At 42.4% G+C, this 26,490-nt stretch overlaps 1 protein-coding gene across 5 annotated transcripts in view; it reads right to left on the reverse strand.

The window, feature by feature from the left end:
- Nucleotides 1-8,184: 8,184 nt before the first annotated feature.
- The window catches only part of lrp12 (low density lipoprotein receptor-related protein 12), an 82,086-nt gene continuing 63,780 nt past the window's right edge, over nucleotides 8,185-26,490 (reverse strand). For 4 of the 5 annotated variants that reach the window (XM_048529941.2, XM_048529938.2, XM_048529940.2 and 1 more), the window contains 2 exons: nucleotides 21,149-21,281; nucleotides 8,185-9,490 (listed from right to left, as the gene is read on the reverse strand). In XM_048529941.2, the coding sequence (XP_048385898.1) occupies nucleotides 8,627-9,490; nucleotides 21,149-21,281 (997 nt within the window). In that variant the 3' untranslated portion in view covers nucleotides 8,185-8,626. Of the gene's footprint in view, nucleotides 9,491-20,834; nucleotides 20,914-21,148; nucleotides 21,282-26,490 lie in introns of all 5 variants that reach the window. The other variant, XM_059646027.1, reaches the window with a different exon arrangement.

The following is a 26,490-nucleotide window of genomic DNA, read 5'->3' on the forward strand; positions in this document are numbered from 1 at the left end:
ACCTGGCCTTTCATTCTAGCAGGAATACAATGAATATATTCTTATACAACAAATTGTTTTAGTACTTTCTTAATATGTTAATACTGTGTGTTATCTAGCTATCATTTAACATCAGTATTCATTAAACTAGCTTCAGCACTCAGCACACAAGCCAATTCAAATTTCTCTATAATAACAACATTCTGTTCAACACATACTGCAAAGGATTTTCAGCTATTTATTTAATAATATTTTTTGGAAGGTCAAGGATTGTTCTATTGAATATACAAATTGCTTAATTTACATTTCAACAATGATAGCTTTAAGATTATATGTCACACTGTTTTAGACCTCCAACATTTTTGTAGTATTGATTGTCCTGGGACTGAGATGACTAGCCGCCAGCAGCCACAATTCCCAAGCATGAGGTAGGACTCCAAATAGCACAGCAATCTCCATTGACTTCAGCTTTGGAAGGGCCACCTAATACCATAGACTGTCAAATGCTGCCTTAATTTCAAGGGCAGTCATTTCACCTCATCTTTGGAATTATAGTCTTTTGTCTGTATTGGTACCAAGGCTAAAAGATGGTCCAGCCCTTGGCTTTTGCATTTAGTGTGGTCCGTCATATCTTGATATCAAGTTGAATGAAACAAATTGCTTTTGTGTTAATGCACAGGACTCCTACATCATTCAGGATGAGTATATTTATGGATCAACTTTGTCCAATAATGTTGTTGAATTGTTCACCAGCATTCACAACTGGATATAGCAGGACAGCAGCTCTACCACTTGCTACTTCTACTGTTTGGCACACAAGTGGCTCTATTCAACTTTACCAGGTTGACACCTCATTTTTAGGAATGCCTAATGCTTCTTCAGGCACACCCTCCTGCACTCTTCATTTAACAACAGTTGATCCCCTGGCTTGTGACAATGGTGGAATGGAAGACGTGCCAAACCACAAGGTTACAGACTGTGATTAAATGCAATTCTGCTGCTTATGGTCCACAGTAATTCATGGAACCCCAGTTGTGAATCATCAGATCTGTTCGAAATCTATCCCATTTAGGTCAGACGTGCTACACAACTTGATGTGAAGACAAACTTTGCCTTCACAATGACAGGTGGCAAGAGCAACCACTGCACAAAGTCATGGACAGATGTATTCGGCAGGCAGATTGGTGAGGATGACACCGATTTTTCCTCTTGTTGGTTCCCTCATTACTGCAACAGACTCAGGCTAGCAGCTATAACATTTTGGACCTGACCAGTAGTAGTGCCACAGATCACTCTTGCTGATGGATCTCAAAGCCCCCCACCCACTGTATATTCTGTACCCTTGCTACACTTAGCGTTTCCTCCAAAAAACGTGGAGGATTAGATTTAACAGTTGAAGGGGAGTTTTGGAAGAGGGTCAATAGAAAGCAAATCACCAAATTCCCTTACTCCTGTTTGACCTGATGCATCGGAGACATTCTACAGTCTGGAGTCAATACTGAGGACTCCTAGGGTAGCTCTCTCCCTACTGTACAACAATGTGCCATCCCCTCTGCTAGATCTGTACCAGGGATGGTGGTTGGTGTCTGGGATAGTCATACACACAGAATTATACTTACAGACAACGAAAAGCTGTTGTTTAACAAGTTTGTGGGACAAATTTTGTCAAGCCATGTATGACAGCAAGAAATATTTTTCTGGTTGTTGTTTGTGAAACCTTGGCTGATGTGGCTAGTCTATTCAGTCATGACAGATTTTCTTCCTTGAAGAACATTAATGAACCTGATGGACTTTTGCTACAATGTTTTTGTAGCCAACATTAAGCTGGCATTTAATTAGGAGTTTTCACTTTAGTTTAAATTCAACTAAATTCCATGATGAGATTTGAACCATGATGAAAGATCATCAAGGAAATGCAGGAATATAGACTTGGGTTAAAATAGATGAGCCACAATTTTATTGAATGCAGAAGCAGGCTCGAAGGTCTACTCTTGTTCCTTGTTTGTGTGCTTTCACCTAAACTTCCTGCATAATTAGCTTGTGGATGTGTAGTAGTTCAACCGAATGCAGAATAATAAACCATAGCATAAACACTCAATCTCTGAAGTAAAATTACAACCTTGTGGCAGTGATGGGCTAATGGTGAAGAGACATTAACAGTACATTATTGTAGCATGCTGTAGAGATAGGTAGTGACAATTTCTGTTTTGACGAATTCGTCATGTGGAGCGATCAACAGAAAAATCTGACTTCCAAGGGGAGGCAATAACTCCAGATTCATAAACCACTTTCATGAAGTTGCTGGAATCAAAGCAACATTAATAAATGTTGGCTCAATGACATTGATCCACATTCAAATACATTCAAAAGTTTCCTGACAATCCAGAGACAAGTCTTTGCCTATAACTATCTGGTGTGAAATTGCCAACTGCTTTAAATATTGAGCTGTGAAGCTAAATTCAAAGCAGAAGTAAGGGTCTTGGAAACAGATCAATCAATTCTGATCAGATTGTTAACCAGAACTTGCCGGACGGCATAATGGGAAATATTAAAAAAAAATTATACTCACTGCTTGATAAATTTCATGTGCAAAAACTGTTCACCTGCTGTTGAGCAATGAACAAAGGATAGAAATGTGAACTGGATTCTTCAGCTCACTTCAACCATACAAATAGCTAGGAATAAATTTTCAAGAAGTTTTCTTGCAAATCCATTTTTCTTTCAACAATATTCTGGCTCGAATGCAATTCTTAAGTTTGAACCAATTCAGAAAATAAATTCATTATTGCTCTGAAATTTACCTTTTACGAATATAACCAGGGAGGCATGCATACGTTCCTCAAATTCCAAACCAGCTCTATCAAAATATTTTAGGTAGAATGTTCATTTACATATATCACATGCTCACTCTCAAGTAGCATGACTATTTCATGAAATACACAAGAACATACAAATCAGAAGTAGATCATTCAGTCCTTGAGACTGCTCAGCTATTCAATTAGATCATAGCTGAATTGTGTTGAGCTCCACATTCTCCTCGACCCCAATAATGTTAGATTCCCCCCCTTAGATTCTCTTGCCTTTGAGGAATTCACCTACTGCTGACTCAATGACCTAGCCTTCTTAAACAGAATATTCCAAAGTCACGCAACGTTTTGCAAGAAAAACAAATTCTTGTCATCTCTCTTCCAAAAAGGTGACCCTAATTTTAAAAATTATCACTTGGTTCTGGACTCTCAAAAGGAACCATCATTTCCATATCCACATTTTTGAAACCATTCAGGGTCAAATCAAATCATCCCTAACTGTTTTTAATAAAACTAGTCTGTCCAATCCTTCGTCAAATCAACCCACTTATTTCAGGTATCAAGCTAGTTAACCTCTTGCAAACTGTCTCCAATTCATTTACAATTTCTTCTTAGAAATCAAAACTGCACACAATTTAGCCCTCCCCACCACTGCATCCTGAAATCAGCCCAGCTTGTCCCCATCTCCCTAACCTGTCCTTCCTCCCACCTCAAGCCCCAGCCCTGTCTCCTACCTACTAACCTCATCCCGCCCCCTTGACCTGTTCGCCCTCCCTGGACTGACCTATCCCCTCCCTAACTCCCCACCTACACTCACGTTTACTAGCTCCATCCCCACCTCTTTGACCTGTCTCCTCTCCACCTACTTTTTCCTCTATCCATCTTTGATCCACCTCCACCTCTCTCCCTATTTATTTCAGAACACCCTTGCCCTCCCTCATTTCTGAAGAAGAGTCTAGGCCCGAAATGTCAGCTTTCCTGCTCCTCTGATGCTGCTTGGCCTGCTGTGTTCATCCAGCTCTACACCTTGGTTATCTCTTATAGCAAGTCCTTCTACTTTCTGTGGGAGGTAAGGGTCACCACTAGTGTCCCTGCTGACTACATGTGCGGGAAGTGCACCCAACTCCAGCTCCTTGAAAACCGCATTAGGGAACTGGAGCTGGAGCTGGATGAACTTCGGATCATTCGGGAGGCAGAGGGGGTTATTGAGAGGAGTTACAGGGAGGTAGTCACTCCTCAAGTACAGGAAAAAGGCAGATGGGTTACGGTCAGGGGACGGAAAGGGAACCGGCAGGCAGTGCAGGGATCCCCTGTGGCCATTCCCCTCAACAAATAAGTATACTGTTGTGGGGGGGGGGGGGGGAACGACTTACCAGGGGAAAGCAGTGGGGCACAGGTCTCTGGCACAGAGTCTGTCCCTGCACTCAGAAGGGAAAGGGGAAGAGGAGCAAAGCATTAGCCATTAGGGACTCCATAGTTAGGGGGACAGATAGGAGGTTCTGTGGGGACGAGAGACACTCACGGTTGGTGCGTGATGTCTCTGATCGTGTTTTTGGGATCCTTAAGGGGGAGGGGGAGCAGCCCCAAGTCGTGGTCCACATTGGCACCAATGACATAGGTAGGAAGAGAGATGGGGATTTAAGGCAGAAATTCAGGGAGCTAGGATGGAAGCTGAGAGCTAGGACGAGCAGAGTTGTTGTCTCTGGTTTGTTGCCCGTGCCACGTGCTAGTGAGGCAAGAAATAGGGAGAGAGAGGAGTTGAACACGTAGCTACAGGGATGGTGCAGGAGGGAGGGTTTTGGATTCTTGGATAATTGGGGCTCTTTCTGGGGTAGGTGGGAACTCTACAAGCAAGATGGTCTTCACCTGAACCAGAGGGGTACCGATATCCTCGGTGCGGGGGGGGGGGGGGGGGGGGGGATTTGCTCAGGCTATTCAGGTGGGTTTAAACTAATTCAGCAGGGGGATGGGCACCAAAATTGTAGTTTGACTACAGAAAAGGTTGAGAGTAGGGTGGTCCAAAATAAAGTTTGAGGGAAGCAAGATGGCACGGGCAAGCAAGAAATTGGTTTGAAGTGTGTCTACTTCAATGCCAGGAGCGTCCGGAATAAGGTGGGTGAACTTGCAGCATGGGTTGGTACCTGGGACTTCGATGTTGTGGCCATTTCGGACACATGGATAGAGCAGGGACAGGAATGGTTGTTGCAGGTTCCAGGATTTAGACGTTTCAGTAAGAACAGAGAAGATGGTAAAAGGGGCGGAGGTGTGACATTGTTGGTCAAGGACAGTATTACAGTTGCAGAAAGGATGTTTGGGGACTCATCAACGGAGGTAGTATGGGCTGAGGTTAGAAACAGGAAAGGAGGTCACCCTGTTGGGAGTTTTCTATAGGTCTCCGAATAGTTCCAGAGATGTAGAGGAAAGGATAGCAAAGATGATTCTCGATAGGAGTGAGAGAGACAGGGTAGTTGTCATGGGGGACTTCAACTTTCCAAATATTGACTGGGAACACTATAGTTCGAGAACTATAGATAGATCAGTTTTTGTCCAGTGTGTGCAGGAGGGCTTCCTGACACAGTATGTGGATAGGCCAACAAGCAGGGAAGCCACATTAGATTTGGTACCGGGTAATGAGCCTGGCCAGGTGTTAGATTTGGAAGAAGGTGAACACTTTGGTGATAGCGATCACAATTCTGTTATGTTTACTTTAGTGATGGAAAGGGATAGGTGTATACCACTGGACAAGAGTTATAGCTGGGGGGAAAGGCAATTATGATGAGATTAGGCAAGATTTAGGAAGCATAGGATGGGGAAGGAAACTGCAGGGGATGGGCACAGAAGAAATGTGGAGCTTATTCAAGAAAAAGCTCCTGCGTGTCCTAGATAAGTGTGTACCTGTCAGGCAGGGAGGAAGCTGTAGAGTGCGGGAGCCATGGTTTACAAAGGAGGTGGAATCTCTGGTCAAGAGGAAGAAGGCGGCTTATGTTAGGATGAGATGTGAAGGCTCAGTTAGGGCACTTGAGGGCTACGACATAGCCAGGAAAGACCTAAAGAGAGAGCTCAGAAGAGCCGGGAGGAGACAATGAGAAGCTGTTGGCGGATAGGACCAGGGTAAAACCTAAGGCTTTCTATAGGCATTTAAGGAATAAAAGAATGACAAAAGTAAGATTGGGCTCAATCAAGGATAGTAGTGGTAAGTTGTGTGTGGAGTCAGATGAGATAGGGGAAGCGCTAAATGAATATTTTTCAACAGTATTCACTCTAGAAAATGACAATGTTGTCAAGGAGAATACTGAGATACAGGCTATTAGACTAGGTGGGATTGAGGTTCACAAGGAAGAGGTATTAGAAATCCTTCAGAAGGTGAAGATAGATAAGTCCCCTGGGCCGGATGGGATTTATCCTCGGATCCTCTGGGAAGCCAGGGAGGAGATTGCCGAGCCTTTGGCATTGATCTTTAACTTGTCATTGTCTACAGGAATAGTGCCAGACGACTGGAGGATAGCAAATGTGGTTCCCCTGTTCAAGAAGGGGAGTAGAGACAATCCGGGTAATTATTGACTAGTGAGCCTTACCTCAGTTGTTGGTAAAGTGTTGGAAAAGGTTATAAGGGATACGATTTATAGTTATCTAGAAAAGAATAAATTGATTAGGGATAGTCAGCATGGTTTTGTGAAGGGAAGGTCGTGCCTCACAAACCTTTGAGTTCTTTGAGAAGGTGACCAAACAGGGAGATGAGAGTAAACGGGTTGATGTGGTGTATATGGATTTCAGCAAGGCGTTCGATAAGGTTCCCCACAGTAGGCTATTGTACAAAATGCGGAGCAATGCAATTGTAGGAGATATAGCAGTTTGGATCGGAAATTGGCTTGCTGAAAGAAGAGAGGGTGGTAGTTGATGGGAAATGTTCATCCTGGAGACCAGTTACTAGTGGTATACCGCAAGGGTCTGTGTTGGATCCACTGCTGTTTGTCATTTTTATAAATGACCTGGATGAGGGCGTAGAAGGATGGGTTAGTAAATTTGCAGACGACACTAAGGTCGGTGGAGTTGTGGATAGTGACGAAGGATGCTGTAGGTTGCAGAGAGACATAGATAAGCTGCAGAGCTGGGCTGAGAGGTGGCAAATGGAGTTTAATGCAGACAAGTGTGAGGTGATGCACTTTGGTAGGAGTAACCGGAAGGCAAAGTACAGGGCTAAATGGTAAGATTCTTAGCAGTGTAGATGAGCAGAGAGATCTCGGTGTCCATGTACACAGATCCTTGAAAGTTGCCACCCAGGTTGACAGGGCTGTTAAGAAGGCATACAGTGTTTTAGCTTTTATTAATAGAGGGATTGAGTTCTGGAACCAAGAGGTTATGGTGAAGCTGTACAAAACTCTGGTGCGTCCACACTTGGAGTATTGTGTACAGTTCTGGTCACCGCAGTATAAGAATGTGGAAGCTTCGGAAAGGGTGCAGAGGAGATTTACTAGGATGTTGCCTGGTATAGAGGGAAAGTCTTACGAGGAAAGGCTGAGGGACTTGAGGCTGTTTTCATTAGACAGAAGAAGGTTCAGACGTGATTTAATTGAAACATTAAAATAATCAGATGGTTAGATAGGGTGGATAGGGAGAGCCTTTTTCCTAGGATGGTGACAGCGAGCACGAGGGGGCATAGCTTTAAATTGAGGGGTGAAAGATATAGGACAGATGTCAGAGGTAGTTTCTTTACTCGGAGAGTAGTAAGGGAATGGAACACTTTGCCTGCAACGGCAGTAGATTTGCCGACTTTAGGTACATTTAAGTTATCATTGGACAAGCATATGGACATACATGGAATAGTGTAGGTTAGACGGGCTTCAGCACGGTAGGACAGGTTGGCACAACATAGAGGGCCAAAGGGCCTGTACTGTGCTGTAATGTTTTATGTTCTAATAGTCTGTTTGCCTTATCGAAATCCAAGCATAGTACACCTCCTTTATGGACAGCATGTTTATTCCTTTATAGAGTATTCCAACAAATTGATTAAAAACGGTTTGCACTTCCTCACAATTACCTTGAGATTTTCCTGAGTAGCCAGCCTTCCTGAGTAACCAGTTATAACCTTATAAATAATTAACTCTAACAACAAACATCAGATTAACTAGTTAATAATTTCCAGTTTTCTGCCTCCTTCTCTTACGAAGATGGGCTAGATTTGCTACTTTCCAGTCTGATGCAACTTTTGCAACATCCAAACTTGAGAAAACTATCCCTTAATTTTAGCGTCTTAAGTTGAGAAAAAACAACAAATTTATTCAAAAGGAAATATACCTCAATCACCAGATCAAACATTTCAGCTTCTGCTGGGTTATTTTATTGCATGTAGATAACGAGAGAAAAAGAGTAGTAAACAAAAAAAAAATTCTCCTCAATGTAAAAGTAGATTTTTATTTGTTTGCATTACTCTTCAGGTTCTAGACTCCGTTTCTGGGGCACCTAATAAATCTGAATGGTTAAAAATAAAAACAAGACATGCAATTCAGAACAACAGCAATAAATAAAGACAACATTTTAGAAACAGTTATGAAAAGATGTGTAAATGCAGAAACTAGAGTTATAATTTATTTTCATTCTACATATTAAAACAATTTATACATTCATATTTTGAATGCATAATGCAAACCAAAATTATCACATGGAACATGTTACCATGTATTTAGTTGACTCCCATAAACAAAAGTAAAAAACAATAATTATTGTATCTAGCAGTCAGAAAAATCCAGTTGTTTTCTTTCCAAGTACTGAAAGAATGTAAAAGTTACAATGTGCACTGTCATGACAGGAGCATAAATAAAGTTAGTTGATGTACTGAATATTTAGCAGACAAGCAAGGATTCATCATCATTAGTTTCATTCTTTAATGTTGCTTCAAAGCACTCCTCAGGGATCTGGGCTGTATGGACCATCCCACAGTGCATGCAAGGTCCATCTCTATTATTTGACCGTTCTCTTTGAGGAGTTGAAACACAATTCTTCCTACATTCCTGCACCCTATTAGGACCAGACTCAGTTACTGGTCTGCAATGGTCCCTCATATCCATACCCAATGCTGCATCAGAAATTGGAATTAACAATTCAACATCATCGTCATCATCTCTTCCGTGCACTCTAACAAGCTGTCTCAAGGGACTTTGGTTCTGTCCTGCCAAATTGCATCTCCCAATAGAAATCCGTACTCTGCGCAAACTCTGAGTTACCTTACTTAACGCGCTGCTCAACTGCTGTCTCGCAGGACTAATGTGTGGCTGCTCTGAGCTTATTGATTGTGGAGGAACAATGTCAGTAGTAGTGTTAGTATGGCAGCCAGCAGAAATTCCAGTTGCTCCAACAATAGTTTCTACTACAGAGTTTGGTGCAGCTTTTTGAGGTAGAGGAGCAACAACACTACCAATTGCTCCTGGTGTATCTCTCTGCTCACCATCTCTATCTGCTTCGTCAGAATCGAGTGCCAGAAGACTTCTGTGCAGACTGCTCCTTTCTGGTTCTCTTGTAGCATGCTGCGCACTAATAGCGTCACCTCCATCAGTTGACACAAGTGCTAGAGATCCTGAATTCCTGGATCTTGCAAAGCTAAAGACGCGGTTCCAGAGGTTAGATTGTCTACTGGATGTTGTGGATCGAAGAGAGGTTAATCCAAGTTGTGACCGTACTGCCAATCGGAGGTTTTCCAAAATGGATGCCTAAAACATAATTGAAGAGAATTAGCTTCAGAAGCATTCCTTACAAAATTACGGTTTATATTGTTCCAATCATGCCTCTCAGAATCCTTCAGAAACTTAAAACAAATATTACAATAAAGAAAACATTTTGCAAACGCAGAAAGTAGTTTATTTGTTTGGGTACTGTAGGGCAAATTAAAGATATTTGGTTGTATATGAGAGATAACGGGAACTGCAGATGCTGGAGAATCCAAGATAACAAAGTGTGAAGCTGGATGAACACAGCAGGCCAAGCAGCATCTCAGGAGCACAAAAGCTGACGTTTCAGGCCTTGATCCATCAGAGAAAGCTTTCGTTAAAACAGGTCGACTGATTTTCAAACACTTTAAATACAGTACAAGTTGCAGATTGGGCCACTGTATACGTCTAGCACACTGTTCCTTGCAACATTCACATGCCAATTAAGTACTAATTGTATTTCTTTAATCGTGTATTCCAAGGATGCACTTCAAAATACTACAGCATTTCACACTTCTATTAAGTTGCTTTAAAAAATATCGCTTTAAAATAATAATTTAACAGAATAAATTGGCATGTTTATGGCCATGTTTTTGACTGGCACTCGATGCAGTAAGTTCTTGTGGCAGTAATGGCTATAACTGAAAAGCAAATATTTTCCCAGATTTGCATAATTCTGAACCCTGTATGTAAGCACTACACATGCCACAAAAGGTAAATTACACAGTAAACAATGGAGATATGAGCTCTCAAGTCATCAGCGTTACTTCAAAAACAGAAGAGAAACACCACAAATTAAAGTGGCAGTTTTAAAGTAATTTATACATTTCTAATCAGAGAGCTATCACAGGCATTGATAAATGAACTTTTACATCCACAAAACATTATAAAGAACACAGAACAAACAACGATGCATAACCACAGAGGGTTAAACAAATATTATAAAATCACAAAACCAATAATTTACAGGGTAAAGAAAAACAATGTTGCATCACAAAGGGATGACAGCTGTACTGGGAACTCTGTAGTAATCCATGATAAGTGTTGAAGCTAATATGGGTAGGTTCAAAGCTAATCTGCTGAATTTACATAACTGTAATTACAGGTTAGTAATTCACTTCTAAAGCTAAGAATAAGTGAGAAAACACTACCCTTTGCAAATTTAAACTACTTTAAGACTAACTAATTGGATATATCTGAGCAGCAAACTACATTAGAAAAATACTCAACACATACAGCTTTACTTTCTTTTTGCATGTTAAACCTCTCCAATTCAGATGCTCAGTTAGACTTCTCTCTGCTACATAGTGCAAAATTAAATAAAGAAAATTACATGCACACAGTTTCATCATCCAGCATTTTCCCTACTCTACCACAGCAGGGGATATTCTGTTCCCTCTTGTATTCCGGGGATACTGTCTCTTTAAATGCATCACACTGAATAGGATTGGACAGTGGAGGGTGCAGGACACAAGAATTTCACCACTTTCTAGCCTTTTACCAATGCCAGGACAAGGAATCCCCAAGATTGGCATATTTATGAGTACACCATATCTGTACAATTCCTAACACACACTATTCTGACTTGGAATGATCCTGCCCTTTAATTGTAGCTGGACCTAAATCCTACGACTCTTTGAGAGTGTTCCAGTGTCCCTACACCTCATGGACTGCAGAAATTAGGGTTGGACAATAAATGCTGGCCCAGCATCCCATGTAAGAATAAACTTAGAAAAAGTCAGGGCAGCAGGCATTGAGGAAATAATACAAAAATTGGAGGGGTCAAATCAGTAAGAACGTCACCTCATTTCTGACAGCCTGTAACAAAATGAGAACCCTACCTTTTAAATGAAAACAAATGTCACAAGTTACCCCTTTAACCTCTGCATGGCTCCTTTGAAGTCCTGCAGTTTTGTTTGCTCGTCATGACAGGAATTCTTAGCTGATCAAGATGATTTTTGCAATTGGAATGACCCTAGTGCAAGAAATCCTTTTCTGTTTCAGGGTTGGCAGGATGGAGTGTGAGAAGTGCAGAGCCCAGCAAATTGCATAGTTTCACTAACCACTGGTGCAAGTGCTTCTGTTTAATTAATTTTAGGCAGGCGCTCACAGCTAACATTGGCAACCAAAGAGGTTGTTGTGTGACAAAGTACTATATTGCCATAGCATAGAAGCATCTGTAACTTTGCCTCATGTGTACCTTTGGGTACTAGCTACATACAGCTACATCCAGATACAGCTGTGTGGCACCAATAAACCTGTCTGAATTTCAGAATAAAACATCCAGGTGTCAAATGCTAACTTGATTAAGATTGTAAGATTAAAGAGCTCAATTTCTCAGAGGCACTCACTTTTTTTGGTTCGACACACCATGTTAAATCTATACATCTTGATCCAACACAATGAATCCTTTTTTTTTGGTATATTCTTGCGGTGTGAATGACTAGTGAACCAGATGGGTTTTTACAATATCACCATTAAGCTGGCTTTTTATTCCAGAGTTTTATCAAGTTCAAATTTCACAAACTACCATGCTGAAACTTGAGCCCAGAACAGCATGGGTCGCTGGATTACTAGTCAATGACAACTACACCATTCAATCCCTATAATATGGGAAGGCAAAGTGATCTCCTAGTAATCACAACATCGGAAAAAAATGTTCACTAAGATTAAGTTGCATGCAACTACCCTCTTCAATATTTCATCAGAATTCCTTTACCACAATCTCACAAGTGTCAAAATTTAATCATAGTAAATGCTAAGGTTTTTGAACGTCAATTGTTACATATTGGTGATCAAACAACACTAATTGTAGTGCAGATTAGGAATTGAACAAAAATTGCTTATCTGCTTGCAGCTGTACATTGCATGATAGATTTACATCTTAGGAGGCTGCTTTGCCATTCATCACCTTGAACAAGATGTCCAATTCATCTTACTTTCCTAGTCTTTTTCCAATAATTCTCAAATCCTCAAATTTTCTTCCTTTCAAATGTTTATCCAAGTACTTTTTGAAAAGCAACTGAACCGGCTTCTTCTACTCTTTATGCGCACTTCTCATCACAATATTTTGCTTGATCAGCATTCCTCTCATCTCACCTGTTTCTTTTCCCAATTACTTTAAATGCGTGCATGCCCTTGGGTTACTATCACTCCTGTCAGCAAATAAGAAACAGTAGTTTCTTATTTACTTTATTAAAACCCTGCGTGATTTTCAGCATTTTAAATAAATCTTCTCGATCTAGGGAGAACGATTTCAGTTGCTCCAGTCTCATCATATAATTGAAGTCTCAACTGTGGTATCATTCATGAAATTCTTGACCACTCCATACAGGCATGTGCAGTGCTGAGATATGAGTTGGTCTCACCAGGAGCAGTTTGAAAAATGGGGCAGCATGGTGGCTCAGTGGTTAGCACAGTTGCCTCAGTGTCGGGAACCTGGGTTCAATTCCAGTCTCAGGCAACCGTCTGTGCGGAGTTTGCACACATCCTCCCCGTGTCTGATTGAGTTTTCTTCCACAGTCCAAAGATGAGTAGGGTGGGTGGATTGGCCAAGCTAAATTGCCCATAGTGCCCAGGCATGTTTAGGTTAAATGGGTTAGACATGGGGAAATGCATGGATAGGGAGGGGAACTGGGTGGGATGCTCTTCAGAGGGGCAGTGCAGACTTGGTCGGCCAAATGGCCTGTTGCCACACTGTAGATCCTTCTTCAGAAATGGGACTTTTTTTATTGTGGGAAAGAGATAGAAACAAGTGGTGCGGAGTTGGGGAACGATGGATAGGAGGTCATCTGAGGTGATGAGGTTATGGATGGTCTGGGAAATGATGATTTCATGGTCAGGGGTGGGGTCATGATCGAGGAGGCGGTAGGAGACAGCAGAGAATTGGCACCTGGCCTCGGCGACGTAAAGGTCAGTGCACCATACCACAACTGCGCCTTCCTTCTTTGAGAGTCTGATGGTGAGGTTAGGTTTGGAGTGGAGGAAGTGTAGGGTTGCATGTTCTGTGGGGAAGAGGTTGCAGTGAGTGAGAGGCGTGGAGAGGTTGAGGCAGCAGTTGGAAATGAAGAGTTCGACAGAGGGTAGGAGACCTTTGGGTGGTGTCCAAGAGGATAGGGTGTGTTGAAGGTGGGAGAAGGGGTCTGTAGAGGGTTGTTTAGACTCGTGGTTAAAGAAATATGCACGGAGGTGGTGGAAAAACTGTTCGACATCCAAGTGTGAACAGAAAGGGATGAAGGTGAGTCCTTTACTGAGGACTGACTGACTGTCCTCCGTGAGGGGGAGGTCTGGAGGGATGGGGAAGACCAACAAGGTTTGGGGCTGGGCGATGTCAGAAGTGACGTTGTCCTTGACGTCGGCGGCGGGAGCGGCATCAGCAGGGGCGTCCTTGATGTAGGTGGTGCTCTCGGTCTTGGTACGGAAGCGGTGGTGTCTGCAGTGTGGGTGGCAGCAGCCCTGGCACAGTTTATGGTACCAGCTGTGACGTGACAGACATCGGTGGAAGTGACGAGATCTGTGGCGTCAGTGGTTGATGCGATGGTGACCACATGGTCAACGTCACCAGGCACATTGCGCATGAGGTCCTCGATAGCGTTGATGACTTGTGGGGTGGAAGAGGCCTGTGTTTGGTGGCAGGGACCAGTAAGATTAGTTTACATTTCTGAAGAAGGGTCCCAACTGGAAACGTCAGATTTCCTGTTCCTCTGATACTGCCTGGCCTGCTGTGTTCCTCCCAACCTCCACACTTACCTTAGACTGCAGCATCAGCAGTTCTTACTATCCCTGACATAACTGCACTTGTTGACTTGCTCACAGACATTGTCACCATCCTAGGTAACATCATGGTGAACCTCTGGTGAAGCATCTGTGTTCTGTCCTGCTTGCCATTTGTGTGTCTTGGTTTGCTGGGTGATTGGCATCACTTCTAGTTTGTTTTTTCAGTGATTGGTATACAGGGACCAGGTCTACATGTGAGTTAATGGAGCCCTGGTTTGAGTGCCAGGGCTTTTGGAATTCTTGTGCATGTCTTTGCTTGGCTAGTCCTAAGATGGCTATGTTGTCCCAGTCTAACTGGTATCAAGCATGTAAAGCTGGCCCACTAAGAAATAAATCTGAAAAAGTGATGCCACCCACACCAGCAAACTGAGACACAAATAGCTACCAGGGTAGAACATTGACACTTCACCGTAGGTGCACCGGTGATGTTACCTCGTATGATAACAAAACGTCTGTGACCAAACCTACCAGCCCGGCCAGCAAGTCAACAGCCCTAGGTACAAACCTTCTCAAAAATATTCACAGATCTTTTTAAACTATAATATCCAGAAACATATGATATTCCATCTCAGCCTAAACAGTGATTTTTAAGAAGGTTTAATACCTCAAGTAACTGTAGATTCAAGTATATGGCTGTTTATGTTTTAATAATAATTGCAACTGGCTAAAAAGCATGGAGGTTGGTCACTGATGGTATGCCAGAGACTGAGAATTGTATAACTCATTTTCATAAATAATTTGGAAACAACAGTGATATATAAATTGAAGATTTTTACAAAATAAGAGTACTCAGAAAAACAGGGAGCTTCAGCTTCTTCAAATTCAACTGGATATGAAAATGCATGGTTCAAGAGCTGAAGATTGGCAGCTATAATTTAAATTAGACTCAGTAAAGTACTGAAGTTTGCTGAAAAAAGGGAACATGCAATATTGACTCAATAGAAACATACCAAAGGCAGATTGGGGCACTTATCAATATTATCTTGAAACATCACATTCTACAGGGACCTGGACAGTGGCCAGTTTTAATTCACGAGCACCTCTCTCAAAGCACTGCACCGCCTTTCATTAAAAAGGCAAAAAGATCAAGAAGGTACTGAGTAAGAAAATGCTAGTCAGGTCTCTGCATTAGGTGAAGAGGGGTCCTCTGGGATGAAAAAGGAGAGCCAGGTAGTTGAATTAGAATAAAACTGAAAAAACTGCAGATGTTATAAAGCAGAATGGAAAAAAAACCCAGAAATTTTGAGAAGATTTGTAGCTCAGGTTGAGGTTCTGGATAGACTTAAAAGACCCTATATAGACAACAAGCAAAACGAACATCATCTACAAAATACCTTGCAAGAGCTGTGACAAACACTACATTGGACAAACAGGCAGACAGCTAGCCACCAGGATACATGAACATCAACTAGCCACAAAACGACATGACCCACTATCACTCATATCCTTACATACAGATAAGGAAGGACGCCACTTTGATTAGGACAACACATCCATCCTAGGACAAGCCAAACAGAGACACGCGCGAGAATTCCTAGAAGCATGGTATTCCAACCGGAACTCCATCAACAAACACATTGGCTCCAAATCAATCTACCATCCCCTGAGAAAAAGAACAGGAAATGACATCACTAACACAGGAAATGACATCACCAACCCAAGGTAACCTAAACAGATAAATAGAAAGCGGGACATAACACCAGCGCTTCGTCAGAGGCTCGCTGATGATGTTACCTAGAATGGTGACGGAACGTCTGAAAACCAACCTTCCAGCTCAAGCGAGCAATCTCACATCCAAAAAACAGAAGTTACTAGAAAACCTCAGCTTGTCTGACTACATCTGGGGAGAGAAATCAGAGTTAACGCTTAGGGGCAAATGATCCTTCTCCATAACTGATCCTACCTAGGAAAATGTCAGTTTATACACAGAAGACAGTGAGGATTGAGCCTAAAGAGACAGAAGAGCAGTTGGACAAAGGAGTGGATAATGATCTGGTTAAGAGATTTAATAATTATTAATGGGGACGGTCAGCAGCAAGGAGTAGGTTATGTGTAATAGCAGGCTGCGTGATAACAAGGCCTGGTGAGAGAGAGTTGGGGTGAGGACATGGAACAACTCAAACTGTAAAGTTACTGAACTCAATATTGAGTGCAGATGTCTGCAGGGTCCCAAAGTGGAAAATGAGGAGCTGTGCTTCCAGCTTGCAATGAACTTCACTGGAGCACTGCAGCAAGCCTGAGACAGAGATGCTGGCCACTTCAACATATTACCTTATTCCTTGGTCAACATCTCCATCTAAGGGGACACTAAAGTTCAGATGAAGGATGTCACTGGGGATGAAGTAGGGTTTAACAAGGTAATCCTACAGGTTCAGAGATAATGGGAACTGCAGATGCTGGAGATTCCAAGATAATAAAATGTGAGGCTGGATGAACACAGCAGGCCAAGCAGCATCTCAGGAGCACAAAAGCTGACGTTTCGGGCCTAGACCCTTCATCAGAGAGGGGGATGGGGGGAGGGAACTGGAATAAATAGGGAGAGAGGGGGAGGCGGACCGAAGATGGAGAGTAAAGAAGATAGGTGGAGAGGGTGTAGGTGGGGAGGTAGGGAGGGGATAGGTCAGTCCAGGGAAGACGGACAGGTCAAGGAGGTGGGATGAGGTTAGTAGGTAGCTGGGGGTGCGGCTTGGGGTGGGAGGAAGGGATGGGTGAGAGGAAGAACCGGTTAGGGAGGCAGAGACCCTCCAACCCCACCACACCCGGCACCTTCCCCTGCAACCGCAGGAAATGCTACACTTGTCCCCACACCTCCTCCCTCACCCCCATCCCAGGCCCCAAGATGACATTCCACATTAAGCAGAGGTTCACCTGCACATCTGCCAATGTGGTATACTGCATCCACTGTACCCGGTGCGGCTTTCTCTACATTGGGGAAACCAAGCGGAGGCTTGGGGACCGCTTTGCAGAACACCTCCGCTCAGTTCGCAACAAACAACTGCACCTCCCAGTCGCAAACCATTTCCACTCCCCCTCCCATTCTCTTGATGACATGTCCATCATGGGCCTCCCGCACTGCCACAATGATGCCACCCGAAGGTTGCAGGAACAGCAACTCATATTCCGCCTGGGAACCCTGCAGCCATATGGTATCAATGTGGACTTCACCAGTTTCAAAATCTCCCCTTCCCCCACTGCATCCCTAAACCAGCCCAGTTCATCCCCTCCCCCCACTGCACCACACAACCAGCCCAGCTCTTCCCCCCCACCCACTGCATCCCAAAACCAGTCCAACCTGTCTCTGCCTCCCTAACCGGTTCTTCCTCTCACCCATCCCTTCCTCCCACCCCAAGCCGCACCCCCAGCTACCTACTAACCTCATCCCACCTCCTTGACCTGTCCGTCTTCCCTGGACTGACCTATCCCCTCCCTACCTCCCCACCTACACCCTCTCCACCTATCTTCTTTACTCTCCATCTTCGGTCCGCCTCCCCCTCTCTCCCTATTTATTCCAGTTCCCTCCCCCCATCCCCCTCTCTGATGAAGGGTCTAGGCCCGAAACGTCAGCTTTTGTGCTCCTGAGATGCTGCTTGGCCTGCTGTGTTCATCCAGCCTCACATTTTATAATCCTGCAGGTTGTTAGGCAGAGGAAGGGTACCAACCAGTTATGGTACATTTCAGAAGATGTGTCTTCACCTGTCAATCCTAGAGCAAATTGTGCTGCTGGTGGCTGGATCAAATGGTGCCATACATAATTCTCATTGGTCTCATTGGCAAGACGAACTATGACCCACCAGATAACACAGATACAAGAGCATGGGTATTGAGAAAGTTGGTGACAGTCTGGGAAGAGGAAACAAAGGAAAAAAAATGAGCCTAAAAGGTTAGAAGGGAAAAAATAACTATGTTCGCAATCAGAGTGAAGATTCAATTAGAGGAATGAGAAAGGTTGAGGTTGAGGTCGAGGTCCCAGTGGTATGCAATTGCATAGCCAAGGGAAATAATGTAGTTGGGAGGCTAAGTTTTAAGTGCCAGGACTGAGAAACCCCTAGAAGGTAGGGGAAAGCCTCCTGATCCCTTGCCATTAGATGGATCTGAACAGGAAGGAGGAGCACACTTGATATACCTTAAATTGCACGAGAATGGCTATAGGGGGTAGTTAGCAAAGATTACCATGGTCAATGTGCTGATTGCTCAGTTTGCTGTCAGCAGGACTGATGGCATTAGGTCTTTCTTATGTGGGGTGCACTGACAAATAGATGGTGCAGGACACTCTTTAGTAGGTGGTGAGGCAAGTGGCTGCCCCACTGAATTTTTATGGGTCACTGGAAGTTCCCAAATCACCTTCAATACATCCAAAGGAATAAGTTTACCATGGTGCAGCACTAAGCAGACCATCACTTTGAATGGTTCCACCAGGTATTCTCAGAAAGGATACAAAACTGACCCCTTTGAATTTAGAGATAAGATGGTGTGAAGCTGGATGAACATAGTAGGCCAAGCAACATCAGAGGAGCAAGCAAGTTGAATTTAGGTTGGGCCATTTGGTTTATCACTAGTTATAATGCTATAATAGTAAACTTAGACTTGGGAAGGGGAACATATTCTCAGCTCTAACTTAATGAGGATGTGTAACCTATCAATCATTTGACCCAGTGAACTGAAGTATTTGACAAATGGGTGGATTAGCAAACATATCTGATCGGTCGCTAGAAGTCCTGATGAGACTGTACACTGAGAATATTCGTACGAGTGGGGAATTTTGGGTTAATGCTAGGGACACGAAAGACAATCAAGAGGTGCAGAACATTATCAGCAAACACAAGCCCACCTTTACTACCCATAAACATGGCTATAGTCGAATAATGGGTGAAATGCTCATAAAAGGACTTGCTCCAAAGCTACAGAAACAATTTATGTTTCTTAAAGAAGTTGAGAATGAAGTTCTGAAGGTGATAACCTGTTCCCCACCAGGAACACAGCTTAAAAGATGTTGAAAGAGAAATGCAAGGGCAATGAAAAGAACAACTTTTCATTCAGGAAGTGGTAACGATCTGGCACTCACTTATAAGAATAATGGAAGCAGGCACCAGTGATTTCAAAACGACGCTTGAGGGAAATAAACTTGCAGGAATTTGGCGAATTATTTTAATCAATTGCTCCATAAGGAAGTGGCATGCACTTAGTGGGCCAAATGGCTACCTTCTGAGCCATATTTGACTATTGCATTATTCTTTCCTAAATCTCTGTCCTTCTAAGTTCTTGGTCTCCTTTAAGGCATGCCTTATATCCTAAGAAATTCACTTGGTAACTGCCCCTGTGAAATGTTTCCAGGTGCTTACCTGAAACACAGAAGTTGACCTCTGCAAGGTACAAAGCAGCGCAACATTTCATAAAATACCTTTAGTCGTCAGATCGTGTCATTGATGACATGAAAGCACAACAAACTAAAAATGAAACATCAACCGCAGCCACATGCACAATACCACAGATGTCCAAAGAGCCTTTGCCAACCTCAGCATGTCCCGTCTCACTTGCACAGCATCCGCTTGTTGCTTTGCCTGGGCCCTGCTTGGTTACTTGGCACTCTTCTCCCCACTGCTTACTACTTCCTTGTATCCTTTGTATACCCACTGATGACAGAGTCCCTTGGTCTCGGGGACAGAGATACAGCACAGTAGTGAGGAAGAGCAGACTCATTGCAGGGGGGAGAATGTCGGTGGCAGTACAGGCAAGTGTTTGGAATGGGACAGTAAGCAAGTTGTGATTTCTGGATGTGAACTAATTTTAAAGATCTGATAAAACACACTTGTTTCATTGCTCCTGCTTCAGTATCCATCCCACAATCATAACATATTCACCAGCCAATAGGATGCCTCCAAGTCAACAGACCCCTCTGCCTTTCTGGAGAGTTCAGTCAAAATTTGATCCCACTACCCATTAGGAGCAGGTGCAATCTAGAATACAATTAACTAAAGGAGGGACAATTTTAATGGGTTTGAGCAGATCTGTTCTGGTCAAATTGGAACAAAAAGTTGATAGAGTAAAATGAAATGGACCAACAGGTGACTTTTAAAGACATAGTTTTGGGTACAGGTGAGGTACATTCCCAATATGGCATAATAGTAGCCCTTACCTTTTGTTCAGGAGACCTAGGTTCAAACACAACAAGGTGTAGAGCTGGATGAACACAGCAGGCTAAGCAGTATCAGAGGAGCAGGTTCAAACCTCATTTACTTTAGAGACGTTATCACACACCTCTGAACTGGTTGTCTTAGAAAATATAAAGTCAATTGGAAAATGAACAAGGTGGTGATTTTAATGAAGTAGCAAAAAGCTAGACATGACAAGTGTCATGTTGATATGATAGCAATAGCCAACTGAACATAGGTAGTTCAAAGGAGAAATGGTAAATGAAATAAGAGGCACCAGAAAACATGAGAAAATATTGGCAGCCAACCTAATTCAAATCTTAAAAGAAAGTTTTATAACTATAAATGTGTAGCAAGAGAAGGGACTTTAAAAAAAAAATACACATTACAATCCCAATTACAAATCATCTAAACCGCTTTACCCCTCATTTGCGTTCTCCTGTGCTGTCCATCTTCCCAAATCATCTTCCTCCTTCGTACCAATTCCTTTGCCATCATTTCCTAACATTGTGGATAAAGTTACAGAGCAGTTTATTCTCCACTTTTTTTCTTATCCCAAGTCCGGCAGTCAAATTCTCACCAGTTTACATTCGAGATCATGACTCACTTGATTACAACCTTAAAAAAAACATTTGCAGTCCCAGAATCTTACTTGTACAAAAAAAAATCTAAAAAAGACTGCTTGGAGCAGAAATGTATCAATTACAAGAAAAACCAAAAATCTACAAGTTATTACCTGGTTTGATGAGCAAACAGGAAAATCTTCGACTGGGGGAATCAAGCCCTGTGCAATTAACTGGCCATAAGATGGAGGAGCTTCTCTTCGCAACAGCTCAGCTTCAACTCTTGACAGATGGGTTTCAAAAGATCTTAGAAACAAGAAGAAAAGTCATCCTGATACTGACATAAATCCGGCAGGAGTTATTGAAAAAAAGTGTCAAATTCAACGCTATGCATTAACTATCTCTCTCTCCTGAGGCTGCCAGGCCTGCTTAAGATTTTCAGCAATTTGGTTTTACTGCAGCAGTTAGAGATTTATCCATTTCCTTTGTTTGTACCAAAGAAGATAAATTATTGGCTTAAGGGATACTTCATTCAAATGTACCAAGCTAATCTACAGAAATGTTTTGTTATTTAAGCATGTAACTGCTATTACAACTGAGCTGCTCAATTTTTTTTCCATTGCATGGTTTTAAGATCAACATTGTATCAGTCATTCTAAAGAGTGCCACAACTACAATTTGCGTACTGCCACTTATTTCTTTGTCAAAAAAAAACTGTGCAAATATGTGGAGGTATTTAAATTTAAAAAAAAAAAATCAATGATCATAAGGTCTGTGATTATCAACAGATTTTATTTCTCCAGTCGGTCAGTCTGAAATACACCATCAGCAGGGAATGGGTGTATGGACAGCAACTAAAGAGGGAGTGGGGTAGTATATTTAAACGTAAAGCATTGATGGGTCTGAATGACTATTTGTGTCACTTAAAACTGCTTGAAAATCCAGGGTGAAGCAGATTCTCTTTCTCAACAGCATATACTTCTTCAGACCAATCCAACAAGTGTACGGCTTGAGTGGAGGACTGATGATACAAATTAGGCCTGTTTCCTCTAGAATTTAGAAGAGGGTCAGGGGTATTCAGATCAAACTCTTCAAGATATTTACAGGAAAAAAAAAAGGGTAGATAAAGATGACCTTTTTCACTGGTTGAGGGATTCTAGAACCAGGGGATACAGTCTGAGAATTAGGGTCAGACTTGCTTAGGAGAGATGTGAGAAGGCACTTCAACACACAAAAGGAAGGTGGTTGTTTGGAACTCTCATCCACAAATGGCAGTGACCAGTTGTTAAATTTTAACTCTTAGAGATACATTTTTGTTCGGCTAAGTACGAATAGATATGGGCCAAAGGCAGGTATATGGAATTCAGTAAAAGATCAGCCATAATCTCAATGAACAGTGGAAAAGGCTTGAGGCGCTGAATAGTTTATTTCTATCCTTACGCTCCAAAATATCTGGAGCTGGGTTAGTGAAATTAAGTAACATTCACATGACAAAGTGCCAGGTAATGACCATCTCCAAAGGAATGAATTTAACCATCTCCCATTCAACTTCTCTGGCTAATACCATTGCAGAATCCTTCCAGTATCAACATCATGGGACACATGCAAATTCCACATCATCCCAACTCATTGACTTGAAATTACATTGCATTCCTTCACTATTCAGTAAAAACTTCTAGAATTTTAACCTAATAGCGTGCACATCCCTACACATGAAGTGCAATTTTTCGAGGAAGCAAAAGTTACGGGACATTTAGGGACGAGCATTGTTGGCCTTGTCAATGACATGCACTGCCTGTGAAAACAGAAATTTCAGACATAGAACACAACAGCGCAGAACAGGCCCTTCGGCCCTCGATGTTGCACCGACCTGTGAATGAATCTAAGCCCATCCCCCTCCACTATCCCATCATCATCCATATACTTATCCAAGGACTGTTAAATGCCCCTAATGTGGCAGGCAAGGCATTCCACACCCTTACCATTCTGAGTAAAGAACCTGCTTCTGACAACTATCACCCCTCAATTTGCAGATATGCCCCCTCATACAAGCTGACGTCATCATCCTAGGAAAAAGACTCTCGCTGTCCACCCTATCTAATCCTCTGATCATCATCATGATCTGATAAATGTTGCCTTAGTATTTCCATCTTATCCAATCTTTTTGAAGATTGAGAGAAGTGACTAACTGCTTTAATGAAACAGAGTGACTACATTTCATTCTGAAGAAATGACCTTGGTTTCAATTAGGTATTTGCATGCTTATAGAACCTCATACTGAATTTCTGCATTGAACTCAATTTGGCCCACTGAACCTGTGCATGATTCAATAAACTCACAAAAGATCTTACAGCTCAATTATACCTTAGACTTAATTATAAGTAGTATTAAATGTCTTGTTTGGAGATACTATACTACATTAAGTATTTCCAGTCATATTTTTGAATTTGCAGGTCTCCAGTGGCACAGTGGTTAGTACTGCTGCCTCACAGCGCCAGGGACCTGGGGTCAATTCCACCCTTGCACAACCACCTGCGTGGAGTTTGCACGTTCTCCCCATGGCTGTGGGGGTTTCCTCCAGGTTCTCTGGTTTCCTCCCACTGTCCAATGTGTGTAGGCTGGGTGGATTGGCCATGCAAAATTGCCTGTAGTGTTCAGGGATGTGAGGGTTATAGGGGAATGGGTTTTAGGTGGGTACTCTGAGGGTCAGTGTGGACTTGTTGGGCTGAAGGGCCCGTTTCCACACTGTAGGGATTCTATGAATTAGAGTGAAAATTATAATGGTAGTGCTCCCATTGATTAAAACAAAACTAACCGTTTAATAGGAGGTTTTGTTTTTAAAAGCCACCTTACTTATGGTATTCTCTAATCAAGCTGCTCAGATACAAAATAAGGCACAAGTCATTGGCCTTCGCAGTGTGACAAGTGACCTTGACGTGTGAAAGTGCCTCAGCATAACTAGTAGTATACAAGTTGTACGAAGTCTGATAAGTGTTCTTAGCCTCAGAAGTGATAAACACTCGATGACTATGCAATCAATTGATTTTATCCGTTAGACATCTCTACACACAAATCAAAATCAACAAATGCTCCAAACTGCTCTTCACCAGCTAGCAATTTGGATACAAAATTGGCTTGAAAGTAGGAGATAGAGGGTAATGTGGAAGGTTGATTTTCAGATGGGGGAACCTGTGACCAGCGGTGTGCTGCAAGGATCGGTGTTAGATCCAAAAACAAATTTACTGGAAAAGCTCAGCAGGTCTGGTAGCATCCGTGAAGGAAAAAACAGAGTTAACGTTTAGAGTCTGGCTACCCTTCCTCAGAACCCGAAACTTTACCTGTTTTTGCCTTCACAGATGCTGCCAGACCTGCTGAGCATTTCCAACAAATTTGTTTTTATTCCTGATTTACAGCATCCACAGTTCTTTCGGTTTTTATTCTGTGTTGGATCCACTATTTTTTGTCAGTTATAGGAATGATTTGATGGGTGTATAGGAGCAATGGTTAATAAGTTTGCACATAAACACTAATATTGGTGGTGTAGTAGATAGTAAAGAAGCTTATGTCAGACTACAACATGACCTTGATCAGATGGGCCAATTAGCCCATGAGTGGTAGCTGGAGTTCAGTCTAGATAAAAATCAGGTGTTGTATTTTGGTAAGGCAACTCAGGACAGAAAAGATATACAATTGTAGGGGCCTGGGAAGTGTTGCTGAACAAAGGGGCCTTAGGTGGAGTCACAGATAGACTGGGTACGGCATGGTGTTTGGTACGTTTGCCTTCATTGGTCAGTGCATTAAGTATAGGAGCTAGGATGTCATGTTGCAACTGTACAGGACATTGGTTAGATCACTTTTGGAATATGGTGTTCAATTCTGGTCTCCCTGCTATAGACAAGATGATGTTAAACTTGAAAAGGTGTAGAAAAGACGTACATGGATGTTGCCAGGTTTGGAGGATTTGAGCTAATAAAGGAGGTGCTAAATAGACTAGGGTTCTCCCCCCAGAACATCGGAGGCTGAGGGGTGACCTTAGATTTATAAAATCTGAGGGGCATGGAAATGGTGAATAGCCAAGGTTTTTTCTTCCAGGGTGGGAAGTCCAAAACTAGAGGGTATAGGTTTAACATGGCAGGAAAGAGTTAAAAAGGGACGTTAGGGCCAATTTTTTCATGCAGCAGGTGGTGAATATATGGAATGAGTTGCCAGAGGAAGTGGCAGATGCTGGTACAATTACAACATTCAAAAGGCATCTGGATGGGTATATGAAGGGTTTGGAGGGACATGGGCCAAGGGGGACTAGATTAATTTGGGATCTGTTCAGCATGTGCAAGTTGGACTGAAGAGTCTGTTTCCATGCTGTACAATTCTATGCCAATCAGGTTCCAGAATAAAAAAAGTATTACAAAATACAACAGGCAAATACATAGAGTTATCCCCAGACTCCACATTCAGGTTTAGACCAAGGGTTGAGCTTGTGATAGTTCTATTTAAATAAATAGTACAGTTGCCAAGATGGAGTCAATTTCAATTATCCTCAAAAGCAATGGCTTGCAGATTTCCTGAACAAAGTTGTAATTTTACTTACAATCTGATGTAAAGGCCAGCTGAGTTTCAACAACTTCTGGACTGAGAAGCTCTCACTTTATCAACATTCATCTCCCTACTTATTCTATTCCTGAAATCCAGTCTGAACAAAGGTACAACAAGATAATACCATCCATAATCTGTATAAGTGAACAATCTTAATTGAGGGAACTAGTACAAAACCATTGTGAACAAGCAGTAATGATTTTGCACTAAAGTTCAAATTAAGGTTTGATTATCAGATGTGGGGAAAAATAAAGGGGGCTTTGTGTTCTGCTATCTGGATTCCAGTGGGAAAGTGAAAACTAATAATCATACACTTCAGGAACACTAAAAATAGAAACAAAAAGCCATAAATTATTGACTTGCTATACAAAAATATTGTGTATACAGCTCTTATTTAACAGTTGTCATCTACAGGAGCAAGGGTACAAAACACTGAATAAAACTTTGGTTAGGCCACAGCTGGAGTACTGTAATGCAGTTCTAGTCACCACATGAGATCGATGTGATTCAATGGAGGGCGTGGAGAGGACGTTCATCAAGATGTTGCCTGGGATGGAACAATTTAGCTACGCAGGAGAGGCTGGTTGAGTTGTTTTCTTTAGAACAGAAAATGCTGACAGTGGACCTGATTGAGGTGTAAAAACTAATGACTGGCAGATAGGGTGAACAGAAAACAACTGTTCCCTTAGAAGAAATATTACTAAGGGGTCGTAATTTTAAAGGTGACAGGCAGGAGATTTAGAGAGGATTTAAGGAAACATTTTCTCCACCCCAGTGAGTGGTGAGAATCTTGCAAGCGCTGCCTGGGAGGGTAGTTGAGGCAACAGACTTCATAATCTTGGATGAGGACTTCAAGTCATAACACTGAAGGCTATGGGCCGAGTGCATATTTAGTGTAGTTTTGTTGGCCAAAGGGCTTCTT

Source organism: Stegostoma tigrinum, chromosome 5, assembly GCF_030684315.1.
Source record: "Stegostoma tigrinum isolate sSteTig4 chromosome 5, sSteTig4.hap1, whole genome shotgun sequence".
In the NCBI taxonomy this organism is placed as follows: domain Eukaryota; kingdom Metazoa; phylum Chordata; class Chondrichthyes; order Orectolobiformes; family Stegostomatidae; genus Stegostoma; species Stegostoma tigrinum.